The sequence below is a fragment of the Nicotiana tomentosiformis genome, chromosome 8 (assembly GCF_000390325.3).
Source record: "Nicotiana tomentosiformis chromosome 8, ASM39032v3, whole genome shotgun sequence".
Lineage (NCBI taxonomy): Eukaryota > Viridiplantae > Streptophyta > Magnoliopsida > Solanales > Solanaceae > Nicotiana > Nicotiana tomentosiformis.
Window position 1 is genome coordinate 44,637,911 of NC_090819.1, and position 22,348 is coordinate 44,660,258.

General features: G+C 42.2%; 1 protein-coding gene across 1 annotated transcript; it reads right to left on the reverse strand.

The window, feature by feature from the left end:
• Window positions 1-16,264: 16,264 nt before the first annotated feature.
• On the reverse strand, window positions 16,265-17,197 carry LOC138897397 (uncharacterized). Its single transcript, XM_070183364.1, has 2 exons — window positions 16,787-17,197; window positions 16,265-16,675 (listed from the first exon to the last, which is right to left on the reverse strand). The coding sequence occupies exons 1-2, from the start codon at window positions 17,195-17,197 to the stop codon at window positions 16,265-16,267; spliced, it is 822 nt and encodes a 273-aa protein (XP_070039465.1).
• Between the last annotated feature and the right edge of the window lie 5,151 nt (window positions 17,198-22,348).

Consider the following 22,348-nt stretch of genomic DNA (forward strand, 5'->3'; position numbering starts at 1 on the left):
AACACATAAAAACTCATAACCACCCATCAGATTAACAAGTCATGGAGCTCGCTCCCCCGATAAGAACCATTGCCAAATTCTAAGCTGACTACTGACATTATTCTTCCCAACATACCTTAACCGAATCCGATAACACTAATTCCGGGTCCAATAGCCTCATCTCACCTGGTACACAATGCTTGACTGACATGCCACACCACTGCCACTTGGAGTCACATACTATGCAATTCACACCAAACAAGCAACAACTCAAATATAACCAAAGATGAAAGGAGAACCAAATAAAAGAACCATCCGACCAGTTCAGCAGATACAATCACCAAGGCAAAATGCTATGATTCCATCCCACAAGGGAGAATCAAAACACATGAAATAAGCACAAAGGATCATATCTTAACACAACTTCACTGCGGCGCGTGACCCAATCCAAACACACCGGTCCACATGGAATAACTCGAGCCATGATGCTCACAATCAACAATCACATGCATATCAACAGCAAAGACGCGAAGTGCATGACCATAAGCATGGATAAATGGATAGCACAATATACCATAGACAGGAAAACCATAACCAAGGCACAATAAACTATTCAATACCCTAAGAGCCATCTCGCTCAAATCTCGCCACAAGGCCCAAACAGAACCACATTATGTGTGTAAATAGTCAACAGTCTCACAACCCATTGTAGTATAAGGGAGTAACACATGAAACATATTAGAACATGGATAAGATCAACTCTAGCGATGACACACCCCTAACAATATCCGTGTTGAGTAAACAAATCCGATCCGATGTAGAATACACATTCTCATTAGCCTTGCTAATAAGCCCTCAAATCAATTCTGATCATCCTGAAATAGGTAAATAACCTCCAAAAAGTCCACAATAACCTATCCATAACACATACCATCAACTATCTAACTCTTAACATATCTTCACAGTCCACAACCAAGGAATAGTATGCCTCTAAGTACTTCCAATCTCTAAATCTCAAGAATACAGGATTCTCCATATCCGATCCCAACTCCACCACTCAAAACACATCACTCATACACCATCACTTCACGGAAGATACTCCCATAGATCTTCTGTGCCACGAAGCAAAATCTGAGCATCAACAGTCAACAATTAGGTGATTACCGTAATACTAGTCAAGCATCCGCAAGTCAAAACACAATGCATCTTCTAATACGTACACCATTCTCAGGCGATGTGAGATAGTGCCAACATTCCCTTAATATCTAAAATCCTCCATGCTATCTAAAACTCATGACCTTCCCTTCGAAACTAAACCGCAACCTTATACATGCAAATCTCAATCCCACAAGGCGCACCACATTTATCATGCTATCATATGAAAATATGAGAATCCCATTATTTACTCAGAATCACAAGTAGGATAAACACCCCATCAACGAGAAACCTTACACTTAACTCAATCCCAAAGAACATCGCAACACACAACAAACCTTCCTCAACTGTAGAAGATATCAACCTCGAGCTGTGATTAAATCCATTGTGAGCTCCTCGGAACCCATTTCACATAACCAACCATCAACTGAACCTCTAATCTAACAAAGTCATGTAGACAACCAAAACCATGAGTATTGCCATAAAACACTTGTAAAGCATCGCCACACCAAAAGAACCGATCACTTTTATTACTATGCTGATCCAAACCACAACCAACCTGACTTATTTCTTTGAGTTTCCCCTTGACTTTCCTTCAAGATAACTTTTCTCTTTGCCAATGCACTATGATCCTCAATCAAACTCACCCCAAGAAACCCTAACATAAAACCATGTTGTCTTAAGCCCCATAAATATATTCCCTCTTAAGCACCCAATAGCACCACAAACCGAAATACCCACTTCAAAAAGACCTTCTATGAATATGAAGTTGTTTCTTTCCTCTCTCTCATACTAAAATGTAGAATCAATAATGAAACAAAAATACTGCAAGTCTCGGCACCATCCAATGCAACCTCAGACCTTAGTCATACACAAATATGGAAATCCTTAAATATCACACATAAATCTCACACCCGTTGGAACCCCTCTCGAGTGCCACCTACACCGCTCTAACCTCCAATACACTGTCAATACGTGCCAAATTTCTTATGCTTCACCAACACATGGATACCAAAAGAAGCAACTCAACGATTCTTTTTCCTTGCTCACTACATCCACCACGAATAACAAACCTGAATCATTCTAAGATTTCTATATACCCATAAAGTATAGTATATCATGCATCAAGTAATTTCCTTGCTCGAGTCATCCTCAAAATCAGCCTCTTTAAGTCATAATTGATCCACAAGTATGCCTCAGTCCAACTAGTATAACACATGACCATGCAATCTGATCGTCGATAGTAGATTCCCCCACTTAGCTCGAAGCCATAATACACATCATACGATAACCATATTACTCTTCCTTTATAACTACCATGATCTCACACTATAATCTAGCTGAATTCTTCATAAGCCCATGTAGGAATAGTCATAAAACACCTCAAACAATCTGCTAAGTGCATATTCATCTTTGTGACAGTCATGCGAACTTCCTCTAGTGATCCGAACTCAAATTGCAGCACATACATCCCACTAGGTAGAAAGAAAACTCTTCGCAGAAATATCATAAGAATCACACAACCTCCGACCATCCCACATAAGGTAACCCACATGCTTAGCCTCAAACTGGCATCTCTGTATAGCCCTATTATAGTCATAACCACTATGCAATCACTTAATTTTCCCGAGTCTAAGATCGTCAACAAGACATAAGAATCTACTTTATTCCTTAATTGAACAACTGAAAGATCCCTTAACACACTCATAACTCAAGACTGTACAACACATCAAGACAGAAATCAAGCATCCATAGCATGTGCATCCCAAAATTCTTCTCATCACATCCAAACCATCTAAGCATAGTCCCCGGTCACATAATACTCATCATATAGCTATCTAGCAACTCACTGAGCCATCAATGCCACTCCTAGGGACACTAACAGACATATACGTCCAAATGCACAAACTCACACAACTGAAACTACCGAGCCCCAAGCTGCGGTCTGAACCTGGCCCCAAGTCCACAAGACTAGCCAACCTCCACATCATAGAGTACATATCTCGCACCTCATCCACGACGTCACAAGCCTCCGGTGCACAGTTGATAATGAATGCTCCACATCACATACGAGTGAATGGAAGGAAATCAAAGATATAAGTTTCAAGCTGAATCAATGTCGCACGATAAGGAAAGAAAGAAAGTGAAGTTTTCTAGATGCCCTGTAGCCTCCCAAAGATAGGTATGGACGTCATCATACTTATCTGCAAGACTCTACTAGACACTTGATCATGACTCGTAGAACATAGAGCTCTGATATTAACTTGTCACGACCAAAAATCCATCTAGTCGTGACGACACCTAACCCCAACATGCTAGGTAAGCCAAACATAGAACAATGTAACTCAAATGAAAGATTATTATTAACAAGGCATAAAAATAGCCGAGTTCTATACAAAATCCCAAATATTGGTAGCATGAATCATGACCACTAAGATTTAGATTTACAAAGCTAGTAAAAAATAAAATACAACATCTGTTTGGATACATGAATAGGGCACAAATCTAAAGCTATCAAGGACAAGTGGTAGCTATATCCAGAAAGCAGGCACATCTCTAATGATAGACTCCGTCATCTACAACAGCTCAGCTCCAGGATCTGCAGACAAGGTGTAGAAGTGTAGTATGAGTACAATCGACCCTATGTACTCAGTAATTACCCTGAGAAACCTCGGTGAAGTAGTGACTAGGTCTCAGGCCAAGGATACTCGATATATATATATCTCAATAACATGCTCGTGTACCCATCAACAGTAACAAGGTCTAAACAGGAAATACATATTCCAACAACTGTGCACATAGAGAAGATGTGCGCAAGTCTCTTAACAGTTAAATATGTAAAGAAGATATGCTTCTGCTATCAAATAACATGTCAACAATTGCATAAAGAGAAGATATACCCAGATACTACTCCAGTTCAACAACTCAGTATATAGAGAAGATATGCATCCAACATTATTAATTCATCAAAGCTGGCATATAGAGAAGATATGCGTAGAGTATCAAATAATCCTTCCACAATTGCATATAGAGAGGATATGCATGAAATACAAGATAATCCTTCAATAGTTTCATATGGAAAAGATATGCATGAAATATCAATTATCCCTTTAACAATTGTATATAGAGAAGATATGCATGATTAAACATGCCAAGTCACACGAATTCTCATATAGAGAAGATATGTACCGTGTCTCATCTCATCAAGTAAAGCGGCATATAGAGAAGATATGCATAAGGGCAGTATATATCCTGGAGCTAGCATATAGAGAAGATATGCAGTAAAATCATGTATACATCCAAGGAGTTTGCAAATAGAGAAGCGATGCAAAGTCCAACCAAGAATCACTTTTCCATAACCACCACAACCAGAAACCCGTCGATTTCCCACAACCTGCGTACACCATCAAGAGAGAAACATGAGAGGGTGACCCTAGGAGATGAATCCTTATCCACACGCTGCACGAACAACTCTCTTGCTACATGGACAACTCATGTGCCAATAATAACAACTGCACGGACCACTCACGTGCTATCATATTTTAGATATGCACGGACCACTCACGTGCTACTAATTCAATCCATGTCACACATAAAGCATATACAAGAATTCATGTACATGAACAATGGACATCAAATCACATACTCATGGACTGAAGAAGATAGCATGTTAGGGTATATGCATGAGCGAGTGTACAAATACAACTTAATTCATGCGGATACACCATTCAGTAACAAATATCATGTTCAATAGGAAATCAATACCTATACATGATCTCTAGCATGATTCACAGAGTTCACGTAGTCATAAAAACATATAAAGCATGATACCAAAAAGCACAATATCCAAATTAAGGCATAGCACAGTCTAAAGACTACTCCGGTCATGAATCATATATATCACCTTTATATACGCTCGTCACCTTGCATATATATCGCTTCTCACACATTTCGATTAGACAAACAAAGTCATATCCTAAGGTTTATTCACTCAATAAGATTAGCCAAGATGCTTACCTCATACGGGCTAGTCCGAAGCTCCAAAATCGCATTCCTTTAGGATTAACCTCAAACCGGCTCAAATCTAGCCAAACATCAACCAAGGAAGTCCACCAATGCCATAGGAGACGATCCTAATTTAAAAAGTTTCGATTTTTGAAAAATTCCCAAAAAATCAATAAAAGTCAACCCGGACCCGTGTGCCCAAAATTCGGAACCAATACCAAACCGATGACTTATAACTGGCGAGTCCAAATATATGATTAGATTCTAAAAACGAGTCCAAGTTGGTACTCAAAACTCCAAAATACACTCTCTTAAAGTGTAGGCAAAAATCCCAATTTTTCCTTTAAAATTCCATGATTAAAGTATATAAATCCATGGGAAATCAATATGTATAATTAAATTCAAGTAGAAATTACTTATCCACAAAGTAGTAAGAAAAATATCCTCCAAAAATTGCCTCTTACCGAGCTCCTTAACTCAAAATAATGAAATATGAATGAACCCTCGAAATAAAATAAACTGCCAGTGATTCCGCATCTGCGGACAAATAGGTCGCACTTGCGATCTCGCTTCTTCGAGCCATATCACACATATGCGAACTACACTTAAACCGGACAACCTCACATCTGCAGAGCAAACATCGCATCTGCGGCTCCGCAAGTGCGCATAACCTCACACAGAAGCACCTTTGCACCCGCGCCCCCAGCTTCGCAAAAGCGACCTCTCTTCTCAAGTACCAATCCCGCATATGCGAATATTACTCCGCAGATGCGATCTCGCACCTGCGCTCCCTCATACGCAGAAGCGATAAACTCCCTGACCAACTCAACATCGCAGAAGCGTTAATCTTTCTGCAAAAGTGGCATCGCACCTGCGACCAATCCTCCGCAGGTGCGAAACAACAGTAACAGCCAGCCAAGATCAAAATAATCCGTAACTCACCCAAAATATATCCGAGCCCCTCGAGACCCTGTCTAAACATCTGATCATGACCAAATACATTAGTCAAACTTATTCAAAAGCTTGAAACATCATAAATAACATCAAAACTATTAATCGAAGATCAAAATAATTCTCTTAACCTTCAAACCTTTAAACTTCGCCGAACATGTCCGAATCACACTTAAACATTTCGAATTTTAACTAAACTTTGCATACAAGTTCCAATCAACCAAACGAACCTATACAAGATCTCAAAACCTTAATAGGAGTCCGATAATATTGAAGTCAACTCCCGGTCAAACCTATAAACTTCCCAATTCTTCAAATTGCCAACTCTCAACAAATAAAGCCAAAGCCTTCTAGAAACATTCAAATCCGAACATACGCTCAAGTCCAAAATCACCATATGGACTTATTGAAACCATTGAATCTCAATTCCGAAGTTATTTGCCAAAAAGTCAAACCTTGGTTAACTCTTCCAATTTAAAGCTTTCAAATTGAGAATCACTTTTCCGGAACAATCCCGAACTTTTCAAAAATCAAGACAACCATGCACGCAAGTCATAACACTTCATATGAATCTATTCATGACCACAAACCATTAAGCGGAATGTCAATACTCAAAACGAATGGGCGGATTGTTACATTATTCCACCAATGTAGTAGATCATTCAGGCATTACAACTACATTGCACTGAGTTAGAGCTGTTTTCTATTGGCCATCAATGTCGGAAGTTGTTAAAGATGTAGTAAGGAGTTGTGTAGTTTGTCATAGGTGTAAAGATGAACAAGTAGCCTATTCGGGACTGTTAGAACCTTTTCCATTACTAGCTAGGCCATGGAAACACATATCCATGAATTTTTTTCTAAGGCCAATCTAGGTCCAAGGGAAAGGATACCATCATGGTGGTGGTTGATAGATACAGTAAAATATGCCCATTTCTTGACTTTAACTCATCCTTTTATAGATGTGCAGGTGACCACTTTTTTCTTGGATCAGTTCTATAAGTTGCATGGGTTGCCCAACTGTATAATCTCTGACAAAGACAAAGTGTTCCTCAGGTTGTTCTAGAAGGAATTATTCAGTTTGCTTCAAACCAAATTGATGTATATTTCTGCTTACCATCCACAAACTGACGGTAAAACTGAAAGTGTAAAGCGGTGTCTAGAGAATTACTTGAGATGCATGACCAATCACAAATTAGCTGAATAAGGTAAATGGATTTCATTGGTAGAATTTTGTCATAATACTAATTACCACTCAGCTACTCAGATGACCCCTTTCAAAATACAATATGATTATGATCCTCCTCAATTCTCTTTTGAGCTGATATCACCACCCAAGGTAGCTTCTTTGGACTAAATGCTAAAGGAAAGACAATCGATGGCTAAGGTGCTAAAAAATAATCTAGAAAAAGCTCAGAGTAGGATGAAGTTTTACGCTAATAAAAATAGGACTGAAAGGGAATTTGAGGCAGGGGATTGTGTGTTCATTAAACTCTAGCTCTACAGACAGCCCTCGGTTGTTGTACGAAAGAGTTTGAAGTTGGCATCAATATTTTCTGGGCCTTATTAGATTGTGAAAAAGATTAGCCATGTGGCTTACGAACTGTAACTTCCTCCATATTCCAAGATACATCCAGTTTTTCACATATCACAACTTAAGACAAAGGTGGGACACAATCAAATCCCTTCAATTAAATCTCTTGTGTGTGCTTCTGATGGACAGGCCTTAGTTGAGCCTATTGCTTTTTTGGACAGAAGGGTGGTGAAGAAAGGCAATGCAGCTGCTACGCAAGTACTTGTGCAATGGGATAACTTGCTTCATGTGGAGGCAACCTAGGAACAGAGGGTAGTTAAGATGTTAGCTAAATTAAGTTTCAAAGTGTTACTACTCAGTTCAATTACGTTTTATAGTTGAAGTTAAGTTTATGTCAATTAGACCCCTAAGGCAATTTGCTATTTTACTTTAGTCCATGCCAGATGTAGGGAAGTTCTGGAATACTCCTTAGTTGTATTCAGAAGAGCTTGTATATTTTTGATATTATTTGATGAATGAATTAATATCTTCCTCATTTTTACTTCTTTCCCTCACTCTATTCTATGTCTTCTCAATATCTTTATCTGTCTATTTCACCTTGCAAAATCACCATCATTGAACTTTGGTAAGTTCCATATTCGTTACATTTAATTCCTATTTCAATGTGAGCTACATGAGGAATTAATCAATAAGGTTGAGGAAAAAAATATATCCCTTCTTCCAAATTCATCGTCTGGGTGAACACGTATAGCTAGAGAGAGTGGAAATTCTTTTACAATTCAACAAGCTATCGGGTATAGTATCAAGCTTCACCTTGCAGTATTCTTCTTGATTTAGCTAAGAGAGGCGTTTATCGATTCCCTTAGTAATGATGACAAGAATTGAAGAAGATTCACAAGGAATTAGAATTGGAGTCAATTAGTATCTAGGAGAAACATGAAAGAGCAATTAAGTGGTAATTTTTGAATATGCCGTAACTCAATGTCAGATTGGTTCGCCGGTGAACTTTGTTGAGTTGGATATGTGATCATCTTCTCTAGCCAGTAAATTAATGAATGCAATTAGGATTTCTTTCTTGTCCTTCAGCTTTAGGTTATAAATTGCACTTAGTTTGTCCTTGTCAAGATAGAGAATGCATAGGTTGATTTATAGCTTATTTGGCAAAACTTCTAAAATCAACTTATTTTAAAAAGTATTTTTAAAAAAAAGTGATTTTCAAAAGAATACTTTAGGTGAAAAACAGTTTGTGTTTAGCTAATCAATTTGAAAAGCATTTTTGAGCATTAATTAGTGTTTGACCAATGGATACGGTCAAAATCGGGCCTACCCGATTTTGCTATTTGATCGAGACAAGGGAGTTGCGTCGGTGCTAGCCTCGTAATAAATCAGACACAAGCTCGAAGATGAGACATCGAGCCTAGAGATCGAAGTGTACGTTGAGACTGAGGCCAGCAACAATCGAGATCAAGTATGACCGACTTCGAAGGGAGCATAATAACGGAATGGCGAGATATTAGTAATCGGTCGAAGATCACGACGTGAATCTCGGGACGGATATCCGTGATTGGTCGATTATCATGGCGTTAATCTCGGGACGGACCAAATCAGAAGCGGTTAACAAGCTGTTTATACGATTTCCTTCTGCAATTAGAGACATACCATAATTAGGTTTCCTCTACTATATAAAGAGGAGTTCCAATCATTTGTAGGGCATCATGATTCACTGATAAGAATATACATATACGCTGCTTTCTTTGTCTTACTTACTGTTCATCACTTCTTGTTCCATCCTTTGCTGTTTTTATTAACTAAACCTCGAGACTATCTCGAATCGAGGTCGAGACATTGTTTGCAGACTGGTTTGATTTATTTTATTGTCCAATTTATCTATTTAATTCGTTGTTTATCAATTGGTGCTGGTTTAAATCACATATCTTTAAAATCACAATATAAGTTTAATTGTTACTTAATTTTTAGGGTAAAACAGTTTGGCCCCCACCGTGGGGCTAAGGATAATAGTGATTGTTCAGTACTGATTCTGGTAAAATGCACTATTTTACGCTTGTTCTTGTCAAGTATCTTTGCTTTCAGGTTAAAACATGTCAAACTCACAAAATGCATTCACACACGGTGACAACGGCCTCGGATTCCACGGTGAAAACGAAATGTGATTGCTCCAGGAGTCGAGGTGCCACAGGCTAATTTCGGGGGAACACCGGTTGCCAACCCAGTCAATGTCAGTTCACAGGTTGCTCTAGATGCGGACCTAGGCACAAGTCTCGATGGGAGCGTACGCAGAGAAGGCCGATCTAGTGACCAAGGAACACAGGGCAGAGGAGATGAAGGAGTTAGTCTCCAAGTGATATTCGAGATGCTTCAAGCTCAGCAAGCCACTATTGCTCAGTTACAAAATCAACATAAAGCTCCGAATAGGGTCGAGCGGAAATTACTCGCCGTACCGAGCCAGTACCGGAAAGGTCGAATGGTAACGAATCGAGGACTGATCCTGCGATAATGAAAATGCTCGAGAAGCTCACCAAAAGAATTGAATCGGGAGAGAAGAGAATCGAAGCCTACGATAAAAAAGTGAAAACATACAACTCTCGAGTAGACCAGATACCGGGGGCACCGCCAATGTTGAAAGAGATGGATTCGAAGAAGTTTGTACAAAAACCGTTTCCTCCAAGTGCGGCCCCAAAGCCTATTCCAAAGAAGTTTCGCATGCCAGACATACCCAAATATAATGGGACCACCGATCCCAACGAGCATGTTACTTCATATACATGCGCCATCAAGGGTAACGATTTAGAAGATGATGAAATCGAATATGTGCTGTTGAAAAAATTTGGAGAGACCCTTTCGAAAGGAGCAATGATTTAGTATCACAACCTTCCACCAAATTTCATCAACTCATTTGCCATGTTAGCAGATTCTTTCGTAAAGGCACACGCCGGGGCCATAAAGGTCGCAACGAGGAAATCAGACATTTTTAAGGTAAGACAAAGGGATAATGAAATGCTGAGGGAGTTCGTATCCCGATTTCAAATGGAACGCATGGAGTTTCCACCGGTCACAGATGATTGGGCTGTTCAAGCTTTCACCCAAGGGTTGAACGAGCGGAGTTCGATAGCATCACGTCAGTTGAAATAAAATTTGATCGATTATCCAGCTGTAACTTGGGTAGATGTGCACAATCGGTATCAATCGAAGATCAGGGTAGAGGACGACCAATTAGAAGCCCCTTCCAGTTCAGTACATCCAAACAGGTCGGCAGTTAAGAATCAGAGGGACGTCGACAGGGAGCCAAGATCGAACAGAGACCGATATCAACCATGTACCACAGATCGAAGGAACAATGGTTTAGGATGCAATTCCGCCCGGAGCGATCGAAGAAGTGATCGAGGACAGAATTCTCGGGGGCTTATGAGCAAAGTGGTTCAAGTATGCCGATCCCACAGAGAAACCTCAGTTATCAGAATATAACTTTAGCATCGATGCATCGGGTATTGTATCGGCAATCGGAAGGATCAAAGATACTAGGTGGCCCCGACCCATACAAACCAATCCTTCCCAAATAAACCCATATTTGATGTGCAAGTATCATGACATCCATGGTCACAAGACCGAGGATTGCAAGCAATTAAGGGAAGAGGTAGCCCGTCTATTCAATGAGGGCCACCTTCGAGAGTTCCTCAGTGATCGAGCCAAGAATCATTTCAGAGAAAAGGACGCCAACAGGAAAAATGAACAGGAGGAACCCCAACATGTCATTCATATGATTGTCGGTGGAGTCGACATTCCACAGGGACCCATATTTAAACGCACTAAGGTATCAATCACTAGGGAAAAACGAGCCCGAGATTATGTGCCCGAAGGCACTTTATCATTCAATGACGAAGAAGCAGAAGGTGTTTCTCAGCCCCACAATGACGCTCTGGTAATTTCTATCTTATTAAATAAAGTTCAAGTTAAGTGTGTTTTAATGGATCCAGGTAGCTCAGCGAATATCATCCGATCGAGGGTCGTGGAGCAGCTTGGCCTACAAAATCAAATCGTGCCCGCAACTCGGGTCTTAAACGGCTTCAATATGGCCAGTGAAACAACTAAAGGGGAGATTATTCTACCGGTGAACGTGGCTAGAACCATTCAAGATACCAAGTTCCACGTAATCGAGGGCGACATGAGGTACAATGCACTACTCGGAAGGCCTTGGATCCACAATATGAGGGCAGTCCCTTCGACTCTCCACCAAGAGATGAAATTCCCAACGTCAGCCGGTGTTAAAACAGTATACGGGGAGCAACATGCTACAAAGGAAATGTTTGCGGTCGATGAGAAAAGGTCAAGCATCAAAAGTAAACAGGAAGTCAAATAGCAATCACATCCACCAGCCTCGATCGAATCAGGGAAGCAGGAGATAGAAGAAGAAGATGAGGATTTTCTGACCCTTCGAACTTTTATTGTTCCCGAAGATTCTGACGCCACCAAATTAACGGTCGAAGAGCTGGAACAGGTTATATTGATCGAATACGTACCCGAGCGAAAGTTATACCTGAGAACGAGATTAACCCCCGAACTCGGAAAAAGCTTTTTCAATTTTTTATTGATAACATAGATTGTTTTGCTTGGTCCCATTTAGACATGACAGGGATCCCACCGGAGATAAGGACGCATCGACGAAGCCTGGACCCTAGATTCAAACCGGTGAAGCAAAAGAGAAGATCCCAGTCCGAGGTAAAAAATGCATTCATAAAGGACGAGGTAACTAAGCTTCTCAAAATAGGGTCCATTCGGGAGGTGAAATATCCCGAATGCTTAGCCAATATAGTTGTAGTTCCTAAAAAAGGGAACGAACTTAGAATGTGTGTAGATCATAAGGATTTAAACAAGGCGTGCCCCAAAGATTCTTTTCCACTGCCTAACATCGATCGCATGATCGATGCCACGGCCAGCCACGAGATCCTTACTTTTCTCGATACCTATTCCGGGTACAATCAAATCCAAATGAACCCGGAGGACCAAGGAAAAACTTCATTTATCACCAAGTATGGAACATATTGTTATAATGTAATGCCCTTCGGGCTAAAAAATGCAGGAGCTACTTACCAACGCCTAGTAAATAAAATGTTCGAAGAACAAATAAGTAAATCAATGGAAGTTTATATCGATGACATGCTAGTTAAGTCCCTGCGCGCAGAGGACCATTTGGCTCATTTGCAGGAAAAGTTTGAGATTTTAAGGAAATACAACATGAAGCTCAACCCCGAGAAATGTGCTTTTGGGGGTCAGTTCGGGCAAGTTCCTTGGCTTCATGGCATCAAATTGGGGAATCGAGATCAACCCTGAAAATATCAAGGCCATCGAAGACATCACCATCGTGGACAGTGTAAAAGCCGTGCAGAGGCTGACTGGACGGATAGCTGCCTTAGGCCGATTCATTTCGAGGTCATCGGATCGAAGCCACAGATTTTTCTCTCTGCTAAAAAAGAAGAACGATTTCGCCTGGACCCCGAAATGCCAACAGGCATTAGAGGAATTGAAGCGATACCTATCATGCCCACCACTGCTTCACACTCCAAAGGCCGGTGAAAAACTTTACTTGTACTTGGCAGTATCGGAAATCATGGTAAGTGGCGTCCTAGTTCGGGAAGAGCAAGGTACATAATTTCCCGTTTATTATGTAAGTCAAACCTTAGGAGAAGCAGAAACTAGATATCCACATTTGGAGAAATTGGCACTTGCACTGATAAGCGCCTCTAGAAAGTTAAGACCATACTTTCAATGTCACCCCATATGCGTAATAACCACTTATCCAGTGATTTTGCATAATATTTTGCACAAACCCGAACTATCGGGCCGATTGGCCAAATGGGCCGTCGAACTCAGTGGGTACGTTATCAAATATCAACCTTGGACGGCCATCAAGTCTCAAATTTTAGCAGACTTCGTGGCCGATTTCACACCAACCCTCGTACTCGAAGTTGAAAAGGAATTCTTGTTAAAATCGGGTACATCATCGGGGGTATGGACCCTTTTCACAGACGGTGCTTAGAATGTGAAGGGGTCTGGGCTAGGCATCATTTTGAAGCCGCCCACGGGTAGCACTATTAGGCAATCTATCAAAACTTCTAGGTTGACTAACAATGAGGCCGAGTATGAGGCCATGATTGCAGGTCTCGAGCTAGCTAAAAGCTTAGAAGCAGAAGTCATTGAAGCCAAGTGTGACTCTTTTCTGGTGGTGAACCAAGTAAACACATTTTTGAAGTTCGAGAGGATAAAATGCAAAGGTATTTGGACAAGCTGCAGGTAACCTTGTACCATTTCAAGGAATGGACTTTACAGCATGTACCTCGAGAACAAAACAGTGAGGCCGACACACTTGCAAGTTTAGGGTCATCGGTCGAAGAAGATGAGATCAGCTCGGGGACTGTCGTTCAACTCTCAAGATCTGTGATCGGGGAAGGTCACACCGAGATAAACTCTACAAGCTTAACCTGGGATTCGAGGAATAAATATATTAAATACTTGAAGAACGGAAAGCTCCCATCGGACCCTAAAGAGTCGAGGGCCCTACGAACCAGAGCTGCTCGATTCACATTGGCTGAAGACAACAAATAACAACAACAACAACCCAGTAAAATCCCACTAATGGGGTCTGGAGAGGGTAGTGTGTACGCAGACCTTACCCCTACTCCGAAGGAGTAGAGAGGCTGTTTCCGAAAGACCCTCGGCTCAAGAAAATAAAAAGACAAAAGGACAAAAGGAGACAATATTAGTATTACCACAACAATCATAGGAAAATTAAGAACAACATGAAATCTAGAAGAAAGATGAAAAGCAAAAGAGATAGCTATTAAATAGATCTTGCACTGAAAAGCGAAATAGTAAGACACAACATTGCCACTAGCTATCTTAGACAAAAACCCTACCTGGCTAGTCCCACAAAGGTACGAAGTAAGGCAAGACTCAACTACCTCCTAACCTACAACCCTAATACTCGACCTCCATATCTTCCTATCAAGTGTCATGTCCTCGGAAATCTGGAGCCTCGCCATATCCTTCCTGATCATCTCTCCCTAATATTTCTTAGGCCACCCTCTACCTCTTCTCGTGCCCTGCACAACCAGTTGCTCACACCTCTGTACCAGAGCATCTGGGCTTCTCCTCTAAATATGTCCAATCCATCTAAGCCTCGCTTCCCGCATCTTGTCATCAATGGGAGCCACGTGCACCTTCTCCCGAATATCATCATTCCTAATCTTATCTATCCTAGAGTGCCCGCACATCCAATTCAACATCCTCATTTCTGCTACTTTCATCTTCTGGATATGTGAGTTCTTTACGGGCCAACACTCAGCCCCATACATCATGGCCGGTCTAACCACCGCTTTATAGAACTTACCTTTGAGTGTCGGTGGCACTCTCTTGTCACACAAGACTCCAGATGCCAACCTCCACTTCATCCATCCTACCCCAATATGGTGTGTGACATCCTCGTCGATCTCCTCTTCCCCCTGGATAACCGAACCAAGGTACTTGAAGCTGCCTATACTCGAGATGACGTGTGATTTAAGCCTCACATCCATGCCCACTTCCACCGGCTCAGCGCTGAACTTACACTCCAGGTATTCCGTCTTCGTCCAGCTCAGCTTGAAACCCTTAGACTCAAGATCCTATCTCCAAACCTCCAGCCTCTTGTTAACATCGGCTCGCGATTCAGCAATCAGAACTATGTCATCGGCGAATAGCATGCACCATGGTACCTCCCCTTGAATATGGTGTGTCAACGCGTCCATCACCAGGGTGAATAAGAACAGAATGAGCGCAGAACCTTGGTGTAACCCCATTACAATCGAAAAATGCTCAGAGTTGCCTCATACTGTTCTAACTCAAGTCTTAGCCCACCATACATTTCCTTAATCACCATAATGTAGGGAACCGACACACCTTTTACCTCCAGGCATCTCCAGAAAACTTCTCTAGGTACCTTGTCATACGCTTTCTCTAGGTCAATAAACACCATGTGCAGATCCTTCTTCTTCTCTCTGTACAGTTCCACCAACCTCCTAACAAGGTGTATAGCTTTTGTAGCTGAACGACCTGGCATGAACCCAAACTGGTTGTCGGATACAGACACTGTCATCCTCATCTTAGCTTCAACCACCCGCTCCCACACTTTCATGGTATGACTCAGTAATTTGATACCTCTATAATTGTTACAACTCTGGATATCACCTTTGTTCTTATACAATGGAACCACCGTACTCCACCTCCATTCATCCGACATCCTCTTCGCTTTAAAAATAACATTAAACAACCTAGTCAACCACTCCAAACCTGCTCTCCCCACACACTTCCAAAATTCCACCGGAATCTCGTCTGGCCCGGTTACTCTGCCCCTACTCATCTTATGCATAGCTCCCACTACCTCCTCAACCTCGATACGCCTGCAGTACCCAAAGTCACGGTGACTCTTGGAATGCTCCAATTCGCCTAGCACAATATCCTGATCCACTTCTTCATTCAGAAGGTTATGAAAGTAAGTCTGCCATCTCCCCTTAATCTGGGCATCTTCCATCAATACTCTACCATCTTCGTCCTTGATGCATCTCACTTGGTCCAAATCCCGAGCCTTTCTCTCTCTTAACTTGGCCAGCCGGAATAACTTTTCTCCCCGCCTTTCTTACCCAGTTCCTCGTACATACGACCATAAGCCGTAGTCTTAGCCTCCGTGACTGCCAGCTTAGCCTCCTTCCTAGCTACCTTATACCTCTCCATGCAAGTTCGCCTCTTCTCCTCTCCTATGCTCCTCACTAACTTCAGGTACGCTGCCTTCTTCGCTTCCACTTTACCTTGGACCAATTCATTCCACCACCAGTCTCCTTTGTGCCCACCAGAGATGCCTGTCGAGACCCCTAACACCTCTCTCGCAGCCTCCCTAATACAGTCTGCTATCGCTGACCATATAGTGCTTGCATCACCACTGCTCTTCCACGCTCCTATAGCCGACAAGCGCCCCACCAACTCTTGGGCTTTATCCTTAGTTAAGGATCCCTACCTGATTCTCGGTCTTCTTTGAGCAGACCTTTTCCTCCTCTTTAACATAATACCAACGTCCATCACCAAGAGCCTATGCTACATCGCGGGTATCTCACCCGGAATCACCTTGCAATCCTTGCATAACCCTCTGTCACACCTCCTGAGGAGGAGATAGTCAATCTGAGTCTTCGCCACTGCATTTTGAAAAGTAACCAAATGCCCCTCTCTCTTTGGAAAGCTAGAGTTTGCAATCACCAACCCAAAAGCCTTAGCGAAGTCTAACAACGATGTACCTCCTCCGTTCCTCTCCCCAAAATCGAAGCCTCCATGCATCGCGCCATAACCACCTACGGTCGACCCAATATGCCCATTAAAATCCCCTCCTATGAATAGCTTCTCAGCAGGCGGAACCTGGTGCACAATCTCATCTAACCCCTCCCAGAAGCACCATTTAACCTCCTCATCTAGGCCTGCATACGTCGCATAGGCGCTAACGACGTTTAGGGTGCACTCTCCAACCACCAACTTAATAATCATCAATCTATCATTCACTCGTCTAACCTCAACCACAGAATCTCTAAGTTCCCTATCCACCAAGATGCCCACCCCATTCTTACCTTTCTGGGCTCCTGAGTACCAAAGTTTATACCCGTCTGCGTCCTTCGCCCTCGACCCTACCCACCTTGTCTCCTGGACACACGCTATATTGACTCTCCTCTTCTGGAGGATCTTCGCCAACTCTATAGACTTACCCGTCAATGTACCTATGTTCCATGACCCAATTCTCAACCTACAGACACCCTTGTTCCCTTTACCTCCCTTGCCTCCCACCCACCCCCTAACCCCTGCCCTACCTCCCCCCACCCCCCGTTCCCCCCAAGGACATGACCTTAATCGACCATCCCAGACCATAACCACTATACTTACGACAGAGTAAGGAGAATCACTATCATACACTAGGCTACAGATCAAACCAGAAGAAGACAAGTTACAACTACAGGCACCCTAATACGGTGAATAAACTAATACGAACTAAGATGGCAACAATTTAACTAACACAACAAAGGGAAACTAGAAAACGGGATGTACCAACTCTCGCAAGTAGAACCTTGAAATTGTCTTGGTATATACGACGATGTTGCGGCCACCTAGCACATTCGCATCCAACTCCTGCCGCCCCTTGCTGACACTCGCTCGGGTTGTTCTTCAATGTTTGCACACACACGTCCCTTTTGCTGCTAATAGCCACAAGCCCACACCTGAAATACACACAAAACACCACAAAGCCGAACAAAGAGGGGGGGGGGGGAGAGGTTGTCACCGCTACCACTAGTAAGGCCCTACCAGTAGCAAAGGAGCGCAAAGAAAAAAGATAAAGTAAAACCTTAAGTTGATTTAAAAATAGTTTTTGCTTTGATTTAAAACCTTAAGTCAAGCCCTCTGTCAGTGCACCAAAGGTAATAATTTAGGAAATATGAAATAAATATAAGTCAATGGATCTGATTATTATACTTCAAACTCAATACGCTTACTATGATCTGAATTTGTTTTTTTTTCTTTTCAAACAACGTCAACAAGAAAGGCGAATCCTAAGATGCTTTTCAAAATGAAACAAGCAGATTCTTAGAGCTTCTAAGTATTTGAGGAGAAAAGAAGGAGCAGGCTTACTGGAGAGGGATTGTAGAGAGAATTGATCCACGGCGATAGGACAACAGGGCCTGCAAGATCCGAAAAACCCGGAGAATGGAGCTGCATAAACTTTGAGCCTTTGACTGAAGAAAGATGGAACATTATACGGAAGGACATTCAATGGACCATTGATAGTATGCTTAGGACCAGGAGACACCGATTATGTTCTACGAGAGGTCCATGAAGGCACTTGTGGGAACCATTCCGGCGCCGAATCACTGATTCACAAAATTATTAGAGCAGGATACTAATGGGATAGCATGGAAAAAGACACTAAGGAGTTTGTTTGAAAATGTGATAAATGTCAAAGGTTTGCACCGATGATCCATCAGCCCGGAGAACAACTTCATTCAGTCCTATCCCCATGGCCATTCATGAAATGGGGGATGGATATCGTCGGCCCTCTGCCATCGGCCCCAGGTAAATCCAAGTTCATTTTATTTATGACTGACTATTTCTCTAAATAGGTTGAAGCACAGACGTTTGAGAAAGTGAGAGAGAAAGAGGTTATAGACTTCATCTGGGATCACATCGTATGTCGATTTGGGATACCTGCCGAAATAGTGTGTGACAATGGAAAATAATTTATTGGCAGCAAAGTGACGAAATTCCTCGAAGACCACAAAATAAAAAGGATATTATCAACGCCATATCACCCTAGTGGGAACGGACAGGCCGAGTCGACGAACAAGACTATTATTAAAAACCTAAAGAAAAGGTTGAACGACGCTAAGGGTAAATGGAGAGAAATTCTACCCGAAGTCCTTTGGGCATATCGAACAACGTCAAAATCCAGTATGGGGGCAACCTCGTTCTCCTTAGTATATGGCTCCGAAGCCTTGATTCCAGTCGAAGTCGGGGAACCCAGTGCCAGGTTTTGACATACCACAAAAGAGTCAAATCACGAGGCTATGAATACTAGCCTCGAATTATCGGATGAAAAATGAGAAGCCACACTCGTTCGAATGGTTGCACAAAAGCAACGAATCGAAAGAAACTACAATAAGAGAACCAACCTTCGCCACTTCAGAGTCGGGGACTTAGTCCTGAGAAAAGTCACCATCAACACTCGAGATCCTAATGAAGGGAAGCTTGGCCCAAATTGGGAAGGATCCTACCAAGTCCTCAACATTGTCGGAAAGGGATGCTCGACACGATGGACGGCGAACAACTGCCAAATAATTGGAAAATATCGCTTCTCAAACGGTATTATTGCTAAGGTATGACTTTATTCCTTTTTTTTCATTTATATATTTGACACTAACTCACTGCAAATGATCGATCGAAGATATCGAGACCTCAGGTTTTAAAGCACGCATTGCACTCTTTTTTCCTTAGATCGGTTTTTATCCCAAGTGGGTTTTTCTGGTGAGGTTTTTAACGAGGCAACAATTATATGCTACCTGAGGATGATTCAATAGTATCCAAGGCTTCTTTACAATCAACCTCAAATACTGGGGGGCATCACCCTCGAATGTTACATTTTTGAGGAAAATACTTCGTGTCAAAGGGTCTCAATAGAGAAATTTTGTAATGTCCAAATGGTCGAATGAACCATGTCCGTATAGATTAGTCGAACCCCGATGGCAAAACATGTACGCATGTATAAATTATATAAAGAATCATTCTTTCTATATCAAACATCTTGTGCCTCAAAGAAAATTTTCTACTATACAAGCTCCATACTTATGATTTTGTGAGAAATGGCTCAAAGGACAAGTGCAAATATACCTCGTACACTTGGGGACTGCCGTCGATGATCGACATATTCGAGTAATCTAAACTCAAATCCATAAGACCTCAAAGAGGCAACTTTTGATCTATAGGCCAAGGACATCAGGGGATTGTTCGAAGTATTATTGGGAAATAAACCAAAGAGGCATACCCAAAGGCTACGGCCAAATCAAAGTGGCTCGGAGACGTTTGAATACCGCAATAAAAATAGGCCTTCAAATTCTTTGAAAAACCAGTTAAAAAAAAGGCTACCCTCGGCATGCAATCAAAAGGGCTTCGATAAAATCAGCCCTTAAAAAAACTTAAGAGGTATCAAATTATCTTAACACAAACGTGCTAAGGCACAAAAAGAAAAGGGGTTTCAATCGACATCGAACCCTCAAAAAACCCAATGGGTAAAGAATATGTGTTAAGACATAAAGGAATTTTTTACTAAGTTTTCTAAGACAAAAAAGAAAAAAGATAGCCATCTTTTAGAGGCCATATCGGCCCAATCTAAAGAGCCTAAGGGCCAATACACTGAGAGTTCGAGATTTTGTTCTCACTCAATTCGGACCTAAGGGTTCCACTATTCCGAGATCAAATAAAATATAGCTCAAAGATTCATCATTATTTGATATAAAACCTTAAGGGGTCTGTTACTGTGAGTTCAAAACTTACTCGAACTCGGCTATAAAAGCAGTACATTTACGGCTTTGATCAAGCCATCCAAAATTAAAATCCCGAACATATTATTTAGCTCGGGGACTCGCCCTCACTTAACTAAAAAACCTAAGGGTTTGTTCTACTTTGAGTTCGAGCTATTGCTCACTCGATTATAGAGGCTATAGTAACCTGATTGCAGCAAAGTTTTCCTAAGGCAAAGGCAAAACAGAATTTATCATGAATCAGAAATCGGAGACGAAACGGAAAAAAAAGAAACCTTTCATATATGCAAAGTATTTACAAAGACCACTCAGGGTCTTACACAAAAAACAAAAGAAGAAAAAAATCCTAAGTGCCTAGTCTACCTCGGGAGCCGTATCTTCGGGAGCTTAATCTTCATCTCCGCTCTCGGATCCACTCGCAGAGTCTTCTTCATCGAAAAGCAAAGCTCCGGCTCGTCCTCCAAAACCTTTGCATTCTCGATATCTGCCGTGAGGTTGATGCCACGAGCATGTACCTCCTCAAGAGTCTCTCTTCGAGACTGCAGCCTAGTATGCTCGGCAACACGGGACAATCTAACCTCAGCAGCGTCAGAAATTTCCTTTGCCCGAGTGTTAGCGGCTTCGGCGTCAGCTTGGTAGGAGGCCACGAGCGCCTCTGCCTCGATGTGGCCCTTGCAAGCTCAGTAGCCAACTGAGTCTCGAACTCTTCAACCTTCTAAGCTCGGGCCAAGTTCTCCTCCTTCACACTTTGGAATAGACACTTAACCAAAGACAGTTGGGCCCAAATCGCTTCTTTCTCCGAGGCGAGACGGTCCATGTTCTGCTTCTAACCCAAAGTCTCTGCCTCTTTCATCTTGGCCTCCTCACGAAGCTGCTCAACCAATTCGGCCTTATGCTGAACCTGCAGGATCAAAGTGTTAGTTGCCAATATCAAGTTAATACATAACAAGCTCCCAAAAATTTACGTTACCCGTTCAATGAGCTCGGTCTGATCTCGATGAGTTCTTATCAGCTCGGCTCGAATGCTCATGATCTCCTCTTCTTTTTGCACATAGAGGAGTTTGAGGGCGTTTCTCTCCTCCGTAAGCTTTTTGAGATCAACCTCACATCGGGCCAGCTCAGCTCGGTACTTGGAAGACGCTTCTCGATGGAGCGCTGTAGCCTATACAAAAAGAAAGGAAATCAGACTTAGAGAAATAAGAACAAACGCAAGCATGGTAGCATAGGCTAAAACTCACTTGGTTTAGAAGCCGCTGAGCCTCATCAAAAATGAGTGATGCGTCAAGGTCGGAAACATCATCGACCCCCATGAAGAAACCACGAAATATATCATCCTATTCGGGGGCTGTCCCCACATCGGGGTTCCCCATGGATCGGGCATCCCGAAACTGCCCCTTAGAGAACGTGGGGCCGGGCGGCGAATCGTCAATATTAATTGCCATGAGTGAGTCACTTGGGGCATTCTCTTCTCTTTGAAGGGCCTCAGAACTAGACCCTTCGGGCACACCCGCCGGTTGCTCATCATGGCAGGAGGCATCATCAACACCCGATGATTCTGGGACTCTGCTCGGACCTTCCCTCGAGATCACCTCTGTCTACGGACGAACCCCCTCGACCG